General features: G+C 42.4%; 1 protein-coding gene across 3 annotated transcripts in view; it reads right to left on the bottom strand.

Moving 5' to 3' along the window:
* The window catches only part of RNF150 (ring finger protein 150), a 148952-nt gene that overhangs the window by 53725 nt on the left and 77184 nt on the right, over window positions 1-18043 (bottom strand). For all 3 annotated transcript variants that reach the window (XR_012775635.1, XM_075501023.1, XM_075501022.1), the window contains exons 3-5: window positions 13338-13409; window positions 12832-12914; window positions 5139-5235 (exon numbers count right to left, since the gene is read on the bottom strand). Coding sequence is in view for 2 of the 3 variants with exons in the window: in XM_075501023.1 (XP_075357138.1) it covers window positions 5139-5235; window positions 12832-12914; window positions 13338-13409 (252 nt within the window). In the remaining variant the exon portion in view is untranslated. The remainder of the gene's footprint in view (window positions 1-5138; window positions 5236-12831; window positions 12915-13337; window positions 13410-18043) is intronic.

The following is an 18043-nucleotide window of genomic DNA, read 5'->3' as shown; positions in this document are numbered from 1 at the left end:
TGACAAAGGGACATAGCAAGGTTGAGCTGAAACTGCGCAGGTACCTTGTTAAGTTAGGAAACGTAAAGTTAAGTTGTTCCCATTTATCTTTATTGTCCAGAAGTCAGACAGCTAATCTGGATCAGTCACTTAGGTTTCCTCTAACTTCAACGGTTTGAGACAATTTCACTGTGCGATTCATCCCGCTCTAAGGTAAGTGGTATGGATTGCCCTCTCTGCCTTCCCACTGCTCAGCACTAAGCAGAGATGGGGCTTAAGCTCCTAGACTGGAAATCCAACGTCTGGATGGCTAAAGCCAGAGGAGATGCACTCTGTGGATCTGATTTTTGCTATGCTTAGTTGTCTCACTTGCTAAGGCATTTTTGAAAAATCTCACTACCCGCCTATCTCCAACAGCAGGCACCTAGAAACTAAGCAAAATATGATACAGCAAAGACTTAAACAGAGGCTTAGCTTTAAGCACAAGCATAATCCCTTTGAACTCAGGCATAGAAGGTTACCATATGCTTACATTTTTTGCAGAACCAGGAACTTATCATGTTTTCTCTTTTGCCATACATTCCCTGTCTGATTGTTGCCACCTCACAAATATTTTTTCACAAATGTTCCTAATGAAAAAGGCAGGCATTTTAATCAATCCTCAGGTGACTTGTATCCACAAACTGAAGTTTGGGATAAAAATGAGAATTGTCATTGTCTGGTTCCAGTCTAATCCACAAGCAGTGAGAGCTCCTCAGAACTGGGATAAAGGCACATTCAGCTACACCAGGTTTTAATGAAACCCATCGAACCTGTACTTTTCCAAGTGAAATACCAATCATTTATCTGTAGGACTTGGATCCAAAATGATTCCTTAGATCTATCACTCTTTCCCTCACCCTTAGCTGTTATAACAAATGATTTCAGAATTTCACTTTTAACTTAAATTTGGCTTTGATGGCAGTGTATCTTAAAGAAAAAAAGTCCTCTTTTTTCTTTTCTACTCTAGGAAAAACTATATCAATTTTTTTTCAGGGGATCAGTTGTCTGTCCTTTGCTCTGATTCCAGTTATTCCTAGAATGGGGTTTTATCACTAACTTTTAAACCTTTAAAAGTGGGGGATTATAATTGAAAGCCAAACCCAACATTAAAGATGCAAAAATAGCATTGCTCGATATAATTAATCCTTTTACTCCTGAATCATTTTAGTTGGAAAAAATACCCCAAACTAAGCAGCATCCTATAAAACTAATGATATGAAATACTGATCAAAAAAAATACATTATGGCTTCTGCTGTCAGAGTGACCCAGATACATTTGCTAAGTTTAATTATATTGGTTTCACTCATTCCCTGCATGTAAGTGCTTTGAGGGCACAATTCCACTAAAGTCAAGGGAAGGCATTGTATTGACTTCTGAGGGCTCGGCTAAGGCTCTTAGTGAATAGCTTCAAGTCATCCAGTCTGCTGCCAAAAATGCAGCTGTCTGCATATCCAGCAGATATTTGCAGAAAAGGGGGAGAAGCAGAGGGAAACTATTTTATGTGATATGATCATCCCAATAGCAATGCAGCTCTTTGAAAGTGAAAGACACTTTCACTGATAATTCACTTCAAATGTTACAGCCAAAAGAGGTATAGTCTGAGCTGGATTCACCAGCAAAGAGACAGCGGAAAAGGTTACACCAGCCGTTTGCTGATAGATAGATAGTTAATAATCCTCTGGAGCTGCAGAGAGCCATGGTGAAAAGCGGAGATGCTAGGGTGCTCAGCTACCGTGAAGATGAGTGCAGTCACATTTTGGTGCCTCACGGCAGCCTGGGGAATCTGGTTTTAGGGCAGATAATATTTGAAGTCTCTGTTACAAAGTAAATGGAGAGTTTAGATGTGAACTGAATTGAAGCATTTAGATATTTGGGTTTTAACCAATCATTTCCTGGAAAATCCTGAGTCTTCCTGCTAAATGAAGCACAATATACCCACAGTCACACAAGTCAGCTCTTTCATAACGACAATAGGACAAACATGCAGCTGGCAGGAAAAAAAACCATATTAGCCCTGCCTATGGTAAGATTTCCTCATTCCTCCCATTGTAAAAGCCTGCAAAAGGACTTTGGCAAATTTGCGCTCAAGTCTCCCATCAGAGACTGCTGCCTGCCAAAGGCTGCTTTTCTGTGTGTGGAAATTGCAGCTAAGATGGCTCAGCAAGACTCAAGAATGTGGTTAGGGAATGGCATTTTGCTTTATCCACTCTACAGAAATGTTTGCCACCTCTCACTGAGAAGCCCTAGAGCTTTACAGCTTCTTCCAGGGAAATATCTTTTCCCACAACAGCCTACTGACATCTGGCTAAGTTACGAGCCTCTGAAAATATCAGTTCGTGTGTGCCGATAGAGACTGGTGGCTTATTTGGGACCAACAACTACACTCTCCAAAGAGAAGAGGGCTTTGCATGGTGCCTGCAAGCTCATGGTGGCACCAGAAAGCACCCCACGGGACCGATGCCCACCCCGGGCTGCCCTCAGCTGGCGCCAGGCAGCGAGAAGGGTGAGGAGGCACAGTTTCTGTGTGGGCAGAGAACAGGTCCTGCGAGCTGAGCAGGGAGCACGAGCAGCGACACCAGGGCAGGAGCTCAAAAGGATAAAGGTTGGGCAGGAGGGGTTATGCAGAGGAGCAGCAGGAAAGGGCATGAGGTAGGAGAGGGAGAAGCAGGAGTTGAGCCATATTTCAGAAAGAGAAGGCAGAGAAAACAGAGGAAGAGGAGCAACTATAGCAGTATAGGGTTTTTTAACCCCCGAGCTACCAGATGCTCTTGAACTCCCACTTCCTTTGCTGTCAGCCAGAGGAAAGCCCTGACACGAAGGCTACCATCTGCTCCAGTTCCCATGGACGACAGCTCCTACTGTAAGTCACCTCGAGGGGTAAGGCTCTAGCATGCAGCTCTCCCTTCACGAACCTAACCGATGGTCCATGCGGGCGGGAGCCAGTATGCTTCCTCCAAATGATGGAGTGGGCTGTTTTCAGTTTGTTGTCTTAGAACAACCTAGGGAAATTTTTACTGAAATTCATATAATAAAATCCTCTAAACAAACTTTGCTAGTGGAACATTAACATCCAAGCACTTGATTTTTAGTGTTAAGACAGACCAGCACTAAGGCTGATTCTGAAGTCTTAATTTGACCCAGTTGTTTATGTTGGTTACAGCAGTATCTTTAATTACACGCCCAGTACAATTCTTTCCACAGAAGCCCCATGCGGAAAGCTCTCAGTGAGGGGAGCAGGATGGATCCCCCTTCTGCTACGCGGTACAGAGAGAACGAGACAGGGAGCTGTGAGAAGAGAAACGATGGCTGAGGAAACTGAATGGCACTTTTAATTATTCCTGGCAATTAGGTTCTATACCTGCCACTACAGAGCTGTTCATATGTAGTAAAAACCAGTCGTGTAAACCACAACCTTTACACATGGCCTCTGGGCATGCTTTCCCTTCCCCTCAATGCACCCAGCCTCAGACAGCCTGCGGACATGCTGAGCCTTCAGCAGCTGTCAGTGAAGTCAGGGAGAGCTGTATTCTGGATATAAATACTAACGGTACTAAACTTTCTGGAAAGACCTTTACATCTCATCGCAGGCCTCCAAAAAGTGGAAGTCTGATCTGTCTATATCCCCTGATTATGAAGCTGGATGAAAAGTGTGTTAATGAAATGCTTGGGCAAAAATACGAATGGACCAGTGTGAGAGCAGAAATCCTGCATGGTGCAGAAGAAAGCCACGAAACAACATACTGGGTACAGAGAAGAGGTGTCAAAATCCTGGGTAACTGCTCACTGGCAGGCCTGCGAACTGAGACGTGGAACCTGGGGAAAAATTTCTGTATTTAAGCCTAGGCGCAGAGATGGTGAATGGCAGAGCCAGCCTTCATTCCGGCTTTTCCTGACACCTCAAATACTGATTTAACAGTTGTATCATCTTTTAATATTCTAAAGATAATACACATGCTTAGCAGAAAAAGTAGCCCAACTGTAATGACATGTTACCCTAACTACAATGCTCTACTTCATTTTTCCCATTGCATGTTTTTAGCTTGGATTCTATTAGGTTGATTAACGTATCTGTCCGCTTCAGTAAGAACATACTTCATCACTTGCTGTGGAACCTCTTCTGCAGCAACCTGCTCGGCTTCCTAGTCTCCATGAAAAGGAACCCTTGGGGAATGGCTGCATCAGCTCTCCTAATATGTTCACATGAGCTATTTTACTTTATATAGCTCTTTCATATGTGAGCTGGCCTGTCACTGCCTGTAACTGGGGAGGGTATTTACAGCACCTGCTAACAGATCAGCTGGTGGTGTTCCAGTATTGAACTTCACTCTCACGTGGCAAGCCTGGCACAGTGCGAGGAAGTGACTCACTGCTTCCTGGTGAAGCCCCTCATCTCTGCGATAGCTGCGGTTAGGAAACTGTATGGCAGACAGGACACGCACTATCTGAATGTAAACATGCAACCTAAAAAGATCGGTTGCTTTGGCAGCTTCTAACCACATGTGAATGTTCCAAATAACAAAGAGCTTAACAATTTCTTGTATGTCATGTGGTCCACCACATGCTTAGTTACTGGGAGAAATGCTCCCTAATTGGAATTAGGAGTACAGAGCTTGCTACAGATAGACTTTAAGAGAAATCTGACAGAAAAAAGATTTGGCTCCCCAGAATGAGCAATTAGATGTCCTCGACTAGTATAGCAGGGAAAATTTTATTTGCAGACCTTCTGCTTTGAGATTTGAACAGAGAGTATGATTAGAAAAATAAATCCAGTCCTGATTTAAAACACAAACAAAAGCTATGTGAACGAATCTATAAATCCACCAAACACCAGTAAACAATCCTCTGCTCCACAAAGCGGGCAATCACAGACACACAAATCCCAACACTCATCCAACCCCCCCCCCCCCCCCCCCCCCCTTCCTTGCTAATAAAAGTGGGGTGCAGGAGAGAGGTAGAGTCAGACATTTCAGCTTGTACTCCCCTTAATAAATCAATTAATAAATCAGTAACACAGCAAGAAGAGTAGGATGGGAACAGACAGGCAAAGGGCTAGGGATATACCCAAGTAGCTGGTGTTTCCCTTCTGCCCCGACTGGCTGCTCTGCGACGTGCTTACCGGGATCCCTAGAGCTTTTAGAATATTCATTTTACACATCGGGCAGGTACGATGGTCTAGCAGCCAGGGGTCTACACAGGACTTGTGGAAAAGATGCCTGCAATGAAAACCAGGATATTTTAATTCAAATCTGCCACAGCACAGTTTACCACTTAGTACCAGACGCTTCTTCTGAATTCAGTAAAGTGAGAGTATTTCAAATGCTGTGGTTTGTGACCTCTGCAAGGGCCACAAAACTATATCCTACGCACACAAGACCAAACTTATTTCTGCAGCATCTCAAGCACATGTGCACAGTGTTGCTCAACTGAGTTTGGAAAAGAAGACATAATTAGAGAATTGGGAAAAATACATAAAATGCATCAGCAAAACCCATATTCTTTAAATGTTAAAGGCTGTCAGTAAACAAACCTGCTTGCTGGTAAAGGTAAAAATCACATCAGTATTCTTGATGGTTGTACAGACAAACCTGATTATACATAATTTAAATGTGAAGCCATCAGGGGTCTGGTATTTTTTAGGATGCAGGCATAAGGAAATGAAGTGAATTTAAAAAAAAGAATGCTACTTTTCATTTAAACAGAAAAATAGGATGATGCTTTTTAAAACATTCTCCCTGACTTTCCTGCTCTTTAGAAGTTGCCCATCAGAGTGAGCTGCTAAACAATTCCAGCCCTGAAGGGGTTGCTGCTAATCTTGTGCTCGGTCTGAAGTGACCACCATGCAACTACCTGAGCCCTGTGGCTGCTGGGGCCACTTTTCTTAGACGTTATCCAGGTGGAGGAACTGAAAGCTTCTTGTCTAGCTTCACCTGACGCAAACTGAGATGGAATATAGAGATATTTAGTGCGTGTACCTGACCGACAGATTGTATTTTCTCTTGCGAGCATATTCTGTTACCCTGTGGTTACAGAGAACAAATGTTATAGAACGCAGGAATGTGGGGCTCAGGATTTAAGAAATGCTGGTGAGTAGGCCAAGTCGAGGAGTCAGGGCTCAGCCCAAGGCAGTGAAGTTTGTTCAGCCCCACTCCTTCTGAAGAAAAGGAGGAAAGTTTCCTACCATGCATACAGCCTCAGAAATTACACTGGCATGTAGGAAACGGAAAATTAACTTGCCTTCCTAAAAATCTTTTTTGATCAATTAATTGAATAGAATAGAATAGTTCAGTTGGAAGGGATCCTAGTCCAACTGCCTAATACAACTTAATAATAACAACTTAAGAAAAACTGCAAGCGGGTATTTTATTCTGAAATATGAGGCTCGATATACATACACAGTCTTGCAGCCAAAAGGTGCAAACTAAGACTAATTTGCTTGTTTTGAAACACCATATAGATCAGCTCTAAATTTCCTTTCTAGGGCTTGCAACAGGTGTCCCCCATTTTACTTGGCAGAGTCTGAAAGTCACGTTTCAGTCTAATTGAACTTTTACATCTGAGCCGTCCCCAGCTGCGTTTCCCCGTGCTGTCACTGCCCCACGGGCATCGCTCGTACAGCGCAGCCATACGACCCACCGGGTAACCGCGGGTGGGCACAGCTCCCAGCTGCCCGGGGCTGCGCCTGCAGCAGGACACACACCAGCCTCCACGACGAAATGCAATCTCCGAGAAAGCCAGAACCACTTAACGCGCCAAAATAAGTTTAAGTATTTAAGTGGTACGCGTTCAGCTGAATGGGTCGGCTGCTGTACTGTGTCGCGGCCTCTCTCACACAAGAAGAAACACACGGCCTTTCAACTTGATGGAAGATATTGAGGTGCACTTTCACCAATATCGATTTGCAACCCTGGCTCTTACTAACATGCTATCGGCCCCCATACTAGCTGGCTGGCTTACTAGCTGGCTTCAGGCCTAAGCAACACTAGAAATTCAAAGCCAAAACTGTGTGAAATCTCAGAATCTTGTTCTTTTCACTGCAATGTTTTTTCTCACTACTTCTAGAAGAAACAGGTCCTTTGTGAAACAAAGCTACATGGCAAATTACCACATTCCTGTACTTGGTCTGACTTCACACAACTATGAGAAAGGGCAAATCTGTTCTTGGAAGTTTGACCTCGTCTAATTATATCAGTTGGCTGCAATACCAAACTTTGTCAAACCTCATCTGATCCTGTATGTCAACATGATTAACACAAATGAAGTATCGTGATACTTGAAGTTTAAACCACTACTTTGCTGAGGCTACTAAAGTTCACAGCCCTCCTTCCAAACAAGACTTGCTTTACTGGGTAAAAACACAATGCACCAGATTCCGGTCTCTGTCCTGCATGACTCTTCCTTCCTTTTATCTCAGGAGGGACATATTCAGCACATCATCAGGCAAGCGTTCTGAACAGGTGAAAGCATAAAGATACAGTCCTCAGGCATGTGTAATTTAATTTTACATTCAGAAGTCTAACCAACAGAATTCCTTGGGTGTGGTTAATTCACGGAGGGTACTGAAAGTCAGTGTCTTGCTTTTCAGCTGTTTGAAATAACTATGGCATTCTTGATAGTGATTGGTTTTCTTTAATTAGATACTCAAATTTATAAACAAGTGTGTTTAACTGCAAGCATCTGAAGCACATTTGTGCCAAAATAACCAGTACGTTTACAAAATCTGAGATATTTATTATTCTTTTGAAAAAAAAAAAAAAAAAAAAAACAACAGATTTCCAAAATCTGTTTTGGATAAAAAAATACGTAACTTCTATCAAGCCATTTTACCATAGACTAGAAAGTCTCCTTTTGTTTTCAAGTTCAAGCTTTGCAAATCTCAGTCAAGCTGTGGTTCATATTACAGCATTTCATAACGTTTGTTAATCACCAAAAGCTTGGAACTTTCATGCCTTAAAGACTTTCAAAACTGAAGTTTAGTGTTCCTAAAGTTGGCTTCAAAAAACAATATTCTACAAGAAATCCTACCAATGCCAAGTAATTTAAATACATGACAGATCATGTCACTTTGCACTTCTCAATACTAAATTAGCACAGTGTATTATGGCTCTATTAGTTTCAGATTTAATATGTAGAACAGAAGGAACTTGATTATTTGACAGAAATCTACAGAAAAATGGAATGTTATTGAAAATCAGATAAAGATTTGCATTTTTCAATTTTTGTACCACATTATGTAATTAGAGCGCTCATAATATCTATTTTTGAACACGTAAACATTTGTGCAGAGAAGTGAGGTGGCAAGCTTTGCAGATTTGGATTTGACAGTTTATTTTATTCGTTATTAGCTACAGCACTATATACATGCTTATGGCTTCCAACAAATTGTGAATCGTTTGGTGTCCTGATAAGTTTATCATCCAAATTCAGGCAAGATAAGGGTCAGCACAAAGTAAGATGAGAGAGCAACTGCAGTATTTCACTGTCACATGGTAAGACAAAGATGGAAAAAGATTAACTGCACCAAAGATCCCTCTCCCTCTGCAGTTCTGACTGATGCAAGTTTTAAAAGGAAGGAGAGGGCAGAGGCCTCATGGATGAGTTCAGAAGTAATGACCCATACAGGGAGACAGTGAGAGAGATGTTTCAAGCACAGGCTTGGGACATGGCTTTGACAAAGTCAGAGCTAGAAAAAAAAGTGTTTTTCTTCTCTTGTGTGCAACCACATGCATTGCAAAACTCTGTTGATTTGGATGGGCTGAAAAGTTTCTCAAAAGAACTGTAATTGATTAGTTGAGAGAGAGGAAGGTGAGGAGAGGAGATGTCATAACAATCCTCATACAAAACAACGGCTTCCCTAAGGAGAAAGGAAACAACTGTTCTTCACCTCTCCTAGGGACAAGAGACACAATGATGTGTTTAAACTGCAGCAAGTGAGATCCAGGTTACACAACAGGAAAAGCTTCACCACAGTCAGGGTAGCGAAGCACTGCAATAAATTATCAGGGGAATTTGCAGAGTCTTCATCCCGGGAGACTGCAGAGTGTGTTGGAAAAAACTCCCAAGAACGAGACGTGCACGGCCAGTGCCCCTGTGCCGTTCCAGAGGTGGTGGCCTCCTGGGATCCCTCCTGCACTCTTCTGCGACTGCACGCAGCTGTGTAAAGCTCACAGAGCACAAAGAAAGAAAAAGAACCTCAAAATCCCAGAGCATTTCATTTACTGTTACCTAAATAGCACTTCGTATTTTTTAACTGGAGATTACTTTTGTTTGAAATGTATTAAAAATTTCTTTAAAGCTGCAATTTTAATCATACGAGAAAAAAAATTTCATTTCGGGCTCAGCCCAAAATTAAAGTAATAATTTGATTGTTTTAAAACTATTGTAAAGCTTTCAGCTTGCTGACAATTTTGAGAAGCTTTTTTTCCAGGTTAAGGGAAACCGTTCTCCTCCCACCTTCTACTCCTAGTCCCAACTTTCCAAACTGCACACAAACAAACCTAGCAGTCATGCAATTTTTCTCAGAAGAAAAGCGTGAGCTAAGAGAAAAGGGGGCAAAAGCAGAAAGAGAGGTACATCCCTAGGGACCCTGAGTAAGAGCATCGGTTGCCTGGATTAGACATAGGGCTGAAGCGGACGATTGAGAAGGGTTTTGGTGAGAGACTGAGCGGCACTGTAGTAATCCAATGAGAAGGTTTGGGCTTTTGGGGGTGCATGTATGGTATTATTTGTTTATTTTTAGAGGAAGAAGGAAGGACAAAAGATGATGATGAGGGTAAATGAGAGGAAGGAATCGAAGGGAAGAATGTGTGTGATGAAATAATTTTCACAGGAAGCTAATAAAAAGAGAAAGGAGTGAAGCAGTCTCTGAAATCACAGTTGTTCATGGAGTGAAGATTCAGGGGAAGGGGAAGAGCTGGAACGGGGTCAGAAAGTGCGTTTATTGGTGACAGAAATGAAACAACAAAAAAACAGAGTTTATGAAGAACTCAGTAGAGATGCGGTTGAAAGAATCGTCTTGCCTCTCTGTGGAAGTTTAGTAAAGTTAGTAAAAGTTTAATAAAAAGCACACACTGGGAGCAGCAGCACCAGTAACTTCTCCAAAGCCAGAGCAGAAAAGACGAAGGTGTTTTGAAGCTAGAGATGGAGGACAAGCAGAAGGAACTAGGGCTTTGACAAGAGATGTCACTCTGGGAACAATGAACTTGGTTACATTTGATGTTGTGTCAATGCCCTCAAAGATAACTTCAGTGATGCTTGCTACCATTAAACATAAAACCAGCTGCAAGCCAACACTGTTTTTAATCAAGTGTCAGTCCTTATTTATTTAATACATTCTGTAGAGTGAAGTTTATTAATACAGTCAGTTGTGGGAGCTGGCTAAAGAGGACAGAGAGGAAGAAGCACAAGTTAACTGGAATTTTCCTCCTAGCTCTCCAGAGCGGGATACGTAACAACAGGCTATCCCAGTGCCTGCTCTCTGCCAACAGAAAAGAGAGGACATTTGGGGAAACAGCATAAGTACTAGTAAACATGTATCTATATGACTTCAGAGCTCATCCACTGCAATATTGGCTGGTGGATTTTTGCTACCCATTTCTTAGGAGATTCAGGCTCCACTAGCCTTAAAAAGAAATCTCAAGATACACAGGGCTTTATACAGAGTGTGCCTGCTAGCAGTGGTTTTCCCAGTACTGCCTGCAGTACAAAGCAGAATCTTTCACGTGCAGCTCTTGGGGCGTATTTGGCTTTGCAGGTAAAAAGTTCTACATCTTGAGCACCTCCCAGATAGAAACACTAAGGTCAGCCAGAACTGGTGTCATATGGTGCTGGCTTCTGTAAGGCTTGGTGAAATGCCAGCCTCTTATTAAACAGCAGCCTAATGAAGTTCCCATACTAGAAACGGCACACAGTTGGAGGAAAAGGATCCTGGAGGAAGAAACCTACAGAGTCTGTAGGTCTTTATCAAGATATAACACTTTCCTACTCACTTAACAGAGACAGAAATTAATCCACTTTTTTCTTTTTTTTTTTTTTTTTTTTTTTTATGAGGACATGAGGCTGACAACAGCAGAAAGAATCATGACTACCATTTCCTGTTTTGGAAGTCCAAAGCCATGCACATGTGTAAAATACTGCCCTCACAATTTGTGTAGCAGGAAAGCCAGGGCTTGTGAAGTAGCTGCTTGAGAAAGATCTTTGAGTTTCTATAATTCAAAACTGCTGAGGCTCAAACTGTGAGAATTTTACAAGACAGTTCTGTTGCTGCTAACCTTTTAGCATGAGTCATTTTCTAGGCGACCTTTTAAGTCAGCCAAGAACTGAGCATCACCTGTTAACTATGTGTTTCCTATTCACTCTGCTTGGCTCAACACTGTGGATGACAAAGTCTGACTGGAGCCTCATTGAATTATGAGGCGAGACACAAGTGAAAGCCAGAACTTAGACATATTTTTTGCTGCTGTATAACTACCTCCAAAACCTGCCTGTCTCTATCATGCCAAATTTCCAAGCTTTATTATGCTTCTGTGAAAACAGGCTTGATGTCAAACCAAGGTCCACATTTTCTGGTCATTTCTCATTTTTCTGTATTTCTGCCTCATGAAGTGATGCGTTTGTGTCTGTTCGTAGAAAAAAAGAGTTCACATGCAATTTGTCATTGTGGGGGATTTACAGTAGGTCAAATTTATGATTAATCTGTTGCTTTTTATTTGCCATTTAGTGATGGCAGTAAATAGATTTAATGAGTCACATGAACAAACAGAAATGGACAGCTTGTAACAGTCAAATATCTACTAGGGAACAACATAGCAGGAAAAGAAACAAATATTTCAGTTTCTCAAGCTGTGAACATGTCTGCAGGAGAAGAAAGAAACTCTATTAAAAAAAAAAATCTTTGCTCTGTATGTACAGCACTTGAGATTCCTATTTCTAGGGAAATCAAACACTTGCTCTTGCTCTCCTAGGGGAACCACTGTTCCTAGGAAATTTCCTAAGAAATTCATTTCCTTAGAGAAATCCTTCATTAGCTAACACTTCGCAGATGACAACACAATGGCACAGAGAGATGAACAGAGCTGTTACGGGTGGCAAGAGGCTGCGCTCCTGTGTCACATCACCGCAAGTGTATGTGCTGCACAGGGCACGTTCACATGAGGGGAAGAAAAGAGAAAGAACAAGCCCAAAAGCTCTTCTTGTCACCTCCATGTCCCACATGCCTGAGAATATTTTCATGGCAGCAATAGATAATGTGGTCTTTGTCACATTCCCTTTTTGCTTTACTGTTTCTACTCAGCATAACTCTTTTTATGGCTGGGATCTTTTTTTGGATAGAAGTCATCCCTTTCTCAGTGCCTGGACATGGCCCAGGAAAGCAAAAGAAGTGGCTGCATGGGGAGCAGGAGCCCGCTCTATGCCTGGCTGCTGTGCCTAGGGCACACCTTGAAGTCAGGGGCAAATTCTTCTAAGGGAGTTATTCTGGACTGATATAAAACCAGTGAGCAAATTAGAGGAATCAAAACCTTTAGTTAAAAATCCTACTGAAGGCTCTGTAATAGGTCCAGATCAGACAAAATTTCTGACTACCATGCTAAACTCAGGTTCTCACCACCATTAATACCACTTCCACTTCAAGTCGAATAAAGAGGCATTTCAGATATCTTTACAGAACAGATTTTGAATAAATCAAAATTATAAACTCACCCTTCCCTCCCCAAGATCTCAGGTAATCTCATCAGCGTGATACTGTGAGAACAGAGCCTGTCTTGAAGTAGAGAGACTATCAGAGCTAAAAGCACCTTCAACCTTCAACTTACCTGCAAGGCAAAATTCTGACAACATCATTGGGCTTGTAGCCTTCAATACAAACAGCACAGTTATCAAAGTCTGGCTCAGTTTCCTACAGGAAAGAGAACATTCATCATTTTCATTTTTTGATTTTGTCAGCTAATCTCTTCATACAAGAGCCTATGTGAAAAAGTAAAACGGCCACTGATGCATGCTGCAAATCCAATAATGCATTTCAAGACAAGCAAGTCAGGTTTTTCCTAACGCATTTCCAGTTGGAAACTTGCCCTAGGAAGCATGCAGATTTAGTTAGCATGTTTTAACTTTCAGGATTTTCTGCATCTTCACAGAATCACCTTCTTCTCTCCCTACTCCATTCCATCCGTAAATTGCTTACCAGTATTCCTCCCCCGCCTGAAGGACACAGAGTAGCTAAATAAGCAATGGCAATTTCTGTTCTGCCTCATTGTCCCAGTGGTCTGAAGGAATCCTCAGTGCAGAGTTTCATTTGGTAATGAGCAATTTGAAAAATTACCTTATCACCTTTCCTGATTGTTCTGACTTGCAGCTTGCTGATTGCTTTCTTTGCAGCATCTCCAAGCCGGCGCTGTAATACAAAATTTGCTCTTAAATAAAGAGTATCTCATGCAAGATTCATGCAGAAATCATCACCTTTTCTCCCTAGGCTTCTTAATAATCTGAAGCGACTGTACATGAAACAGGACAGTGCTGTATAAATATAAACAGATGAGGTCAGTCATGCTGTTATTCCCAATAAGGGCACAGTAGGTATTCTAGGCTCGCTGGTAGCCCATGGCCAATGAGGCAAAGCTACTCTAATGGAGTTCCAGTGGAGACTGCATGTGAGCCCATCATGATGCTACACTACTGCACCTTTGCTATTCCAGTGAGTAGCGATGTATGTAACAAGTCCACTATTTGGGTATCCTACTTCTTCCCTCTTTTTTTAATGACACTTGTAAAAAATGCATTATTAAATGAGGCCTGGGCTAGTAAGCAGAGGGAACACTGGACTTAAGATTCAGGTGGTCTTTATTCTTATGCTGTTCTAGAACTAGTTCATGATCTACAGCAAGATGTAAGTGCTGAAAGTGAGCTGTTAATTTGTTAACCATGAAAAACATGACTAATCTTCTCTGCTGTTCTCTTTTCCTGCAATACAGAGTTGCCTACTTTATAGGAGCAATGCAAGGTATAAAAACGAGGTGAAAGCATCTGCAGTTTCTTACAGGTAAAGCACTATATAGTCCTGCAGTAACATCCTATCCATACATAACCATTTGCTTGTTCTTTGCCTTTCTGTCTTTCCCTCCAGCGGACAATTAATTGCTTACCATGTGGTGTTCCTGACTGTTCTCCCATATTTCCAAAACACTGTTACTGTGCTGGCAGGGTCACAGCCACTCAGGACTGAAGTACATAATAACAGCCTGACGCAAAACACCCTGCTCTCAGACGCTGGAGATGGAGATGCCTGCCTCTTGCAGGAGGCTGAGAACATTATGGGGCAGCTCATGCAATCGCTGCTCAGCGATGCTACCTCTGCACCCTGTGCTATTGAGCTTGTGCCCGAACCAGTGCTCCAAGGCCTTGGCTGCTCACTTGTGCTAACCCAACGATGAGGCGATCTGGAGAGAGACTCACAGGCTGGAAAGGTCTTTGAGAGGTTACATACTCCCACACCCTGCTCAAGGCTGGGTCAACTTCAAAGTCAGAGCTGAGTCCAGTCAAGTTTTTAATATCTCCAGGAAGGGAGATTTCACAACCTCTGTGGATAATTTGTTCCAGTGCTTAACCACGCTCACAGTCTTTCTTTTTTTTTTAAACATACAAATGGAATTTCCCTTGTTGTAGTTTGTGACCATTACCCTTGTCCTCTCTCCATGCACCTCCGAGAAGAGTCTGACTCTGCCTCGTCTCCCACCCCCTGTTATGCAGCTGGAGGCTGCAAGCAGAGCCCTTCCTCCTCCTCTGCTCCCCTCCCGGCTTAGCAAGCCGAGCTCCCTCCACCTCTCCTCAGATATTGTGTGCTCCTGTCCCCAGACCATACTGGTGACCCTCCTCTGGGCTCTCTCCAGTTTTTTCATGCCTTTCTCATACAGCTTCACGCAGCAACACATACTCCGATGTCTTCTTGTCAGTTTTATAACAGTTCATGATACAGCGCATCCCAATTTGCCACCAATAAATGACTTAAACTCTTCTTTTCACCTCCCCTCCCCATCCATGTTTCCAGCCATGTGCTGTTAGATAGGAGGGAGACTTAGGAGCTTTGGTGACTCAGAAGACATTCAACTTTTCGGGCTGGGAACACCGCCCGTGCTGGAGTTCAGAGGGGCCTGTCAGCGGGAAGGGTTTCCAGCTGGAGGGGGTGAGAGCATGAAGCCAAAATTGGAAGGAAGCTGGATGTAGTTTGTAAATTGAGACCTAATCGCCATGCAGATACAATTAATAAATTACCACTTTGTTCTTCAGATTCAATTAAAATCACTGAATTAGATTTAGAGAGTAAGCTTATTGGATTGGAAAGACATGGAAGACTGACAAAATGCATGCAATACTGAAAGCAGAGAGCAATTTCAGATCTGGCTAAAGAGGTGAAAATGATCTTGGCTATAATATGAGGTTTACATATGAGCTTTCCAGCATAACTAATTATTACATGTGAGGGAGTATCTTGTAGTTATACATCATCTCTTCTGTGGTACAGTTTTCTCACAGTCTCCCTTAAATAAAGGGATCAGACTAGAGTTGGAAACATTTCTTGCCAGCTATTTGTTTCTTTAATGTAAATCAAAGACAGACTGATAACATACAGCAAGACAAGAGCCATTATGTCCTGCTTCAGGAATTGCTTGTGATTCCTTTTTATCATTATTATTACTTAAACTAATGAAATGTCTCAGTTCTTTTTTGCACGTTCTTCAAGGGGAAAGGACAAGATTAAAGACTCATGTACATCTTTGATCTGCTTGTTTTCATGTTTGCTTTCTCTTATCTATCTTAAATAGACAAGTTCATGACTTACATGCAAATGAGAATAATTTAGTTTTTGAAAGAACAGGAATACCTTGGAGTAAAGTCATACTTTCAAAGGACTCTTCCAGTTGAATGAAAGGCATGCTATCACTAACCAATGATTTCCCCTAAAAGATAAGAGGCATTACAATAGTTTAAGGGTTTCAAGTGAGGCTTAGAGATTTACAGTCATAAATCTCAATCTCATTAGCAAGGCTGCAACATTCAGTACTGGACTGGAAGGAGTTAAGCGTATCAGATGCAGTGGTCTTGTGGAGATGGTGACACTAGTTCAAAAGGACGGACAGTAGCATGGAAAGCATCACTTGTCTGTTCCTGAAGAAGTAAATGACCGTAGATGCTGTGGAAGAGAAATTATGATAAGTGCTTCTCTCTTAATGGCCTTACTAAACTATCACCTTTGCAGGGAGATTGCCTTGTGCCTTGCACAGAATGAAGCACACCATCAGGACGAGGTATCAGACACATCTCCTGTACCGCAGATAAAGTTTGTGGACTTCATCATGGGAAGCATCTTCCCAAGACTGCTTCAAAGATTGATTTGTCTATTCAATGGCCCAGAACTCTCATTCAAAGCCACGGCCAGCAGTCTTCCTTCTCAGGTAACTGCTTGACTCTCTACGTGCTGCCAGTCACATACTAAAGTAGATCCTTCACTGGAGATTAACCCAGGATGTACAGGACACTCCTCAGCCCCAATGCGATCATTGCCTGCTTTGGCTTTCACTATCCTGCAAAACTCATGGAGCCCACCTGGTTTTAAAATGACTTTACAGAAAACTTCTTAACAAGAAACCAATGGGAAGAAATGACAGGAAAGAAACATGGTCAACAGGTCTGGCACTTAAACATCATCCCCTCACCATCTTCCCGTCTCACAGACAACACGGAGAACTCTACTACTACTGGTGAAATATGAAATCTGACACACTGACAGGGTTGTTGGAGGTTTTTTTGGGTTTTTTGTTTGTTTGATTGTTTTTTTGTTTTTTTTTAAAGCCTGTATCCTGGCTGTTACAGGGCTGAGACAGCAAGTCACATTTTGCTGAATTATCTCCAGGACTTAACTTGTCACATAATTCCAAACTGCTTTCTATTAGCTCTGCAAGCTGATGTCTTTTGATGCAAACAATTCCCACAGTCTTTCACAGAGAAACTCTCTCATCTTCAGGAGGGCTCCAGGAACAAGCAGCTGAGGAAGCAGAGTGCCTGTGCTTTCCTTACACAAATTTATCCTTTTGATATCAAAAGGGCGTCTCATCAGGGCAACCACCTACTTCCTGGGCATCTTGTTAGGTGGGAAAAAAAGAGGAGGCCTTGGATTTTCATCCATGTGAATATTACTACCTATCTTCTACTTCCACATGTACCATACAGTTGTCTGTGCTAGAGATACTCTGAAAAATTAAATGTATTAAACTCAAAATTGAAATCTAACCATATTGGTAGCTGACACCCTGGCTGCAGGTGCACAAGCCCATAATGGAAGACAGTTTTGTGCTCCACTGCATTAATTCCCAGCCAAGTTGGGACGAACAGGCAAGGGCATTCAGCGAGAATCCTTGAGGTCCTGATTCTCCGCTTATCAAAATCAGGCACCTAACTGGAGTGAGCTGTGTCTTCCTTCTGGCACATGAACCTGGATTTTGCACACACGGTGAGGAAGAGTGGTGGCTGAAGATGTACATGCTGTATGTCCAGGCTTCATCTCACTGGGGAGTCACAGGAAATGATTCCAGGAGATTCTTCAGTCTTTCTAGCTGCCTCTCTCACTAGCTGGACTCGTTGCTTTCTTGATGGATAATTAAGTCAGTTCCTTTTGGGTTTACTGCTTGATCAGCAACTTATTCTGTGTGCAAGAAGGGAAGTGGGCCTGGAAAGGAGGGTCACCATATAAAAGAGGACAAGGAGGCAAAGGTGGTTGTGAGGCTTGACAAAAGGACACACCATGTTCTGCATGAAAGGAAGACATAGTTACAATGGGTCAGCTTGGAAGAGGCAAAATGGAAGATGACTTAGGGATACTTGGAGTGACCAAGGAAAGATGTTCAGAAATCTTGCTTTCATGTAACAGTGCAACACCCCTCCTGCTTGGAGATAGTGGCTTTTTCTGCCAATCATATTTTGCAGTCAGCCACATCATCCCATTCCCTCAGCACAGTGCCCAGACTACCAACCCAC

This window comes from Mycteria americana, chromosome 4, assembly GCF_035582795.1.
Source record: "Mycteria americana isolate JAX WOST 10 ecotype Jacksonville Zoo and Gardens chromosome 4, USCA_MyAme_1.0, whole genome shotgun sequence".
Classification (NCBI taxonomy): domain Eukaryota; kingdom Metazoa; phylum Chordata; class Aves; order Ciconiiformes; family Ciconiidae; genus Mycteria; species Mycteria americana.
This window is presented reverse-complemented; position numbering and strand designations above follow the sequence as displayed.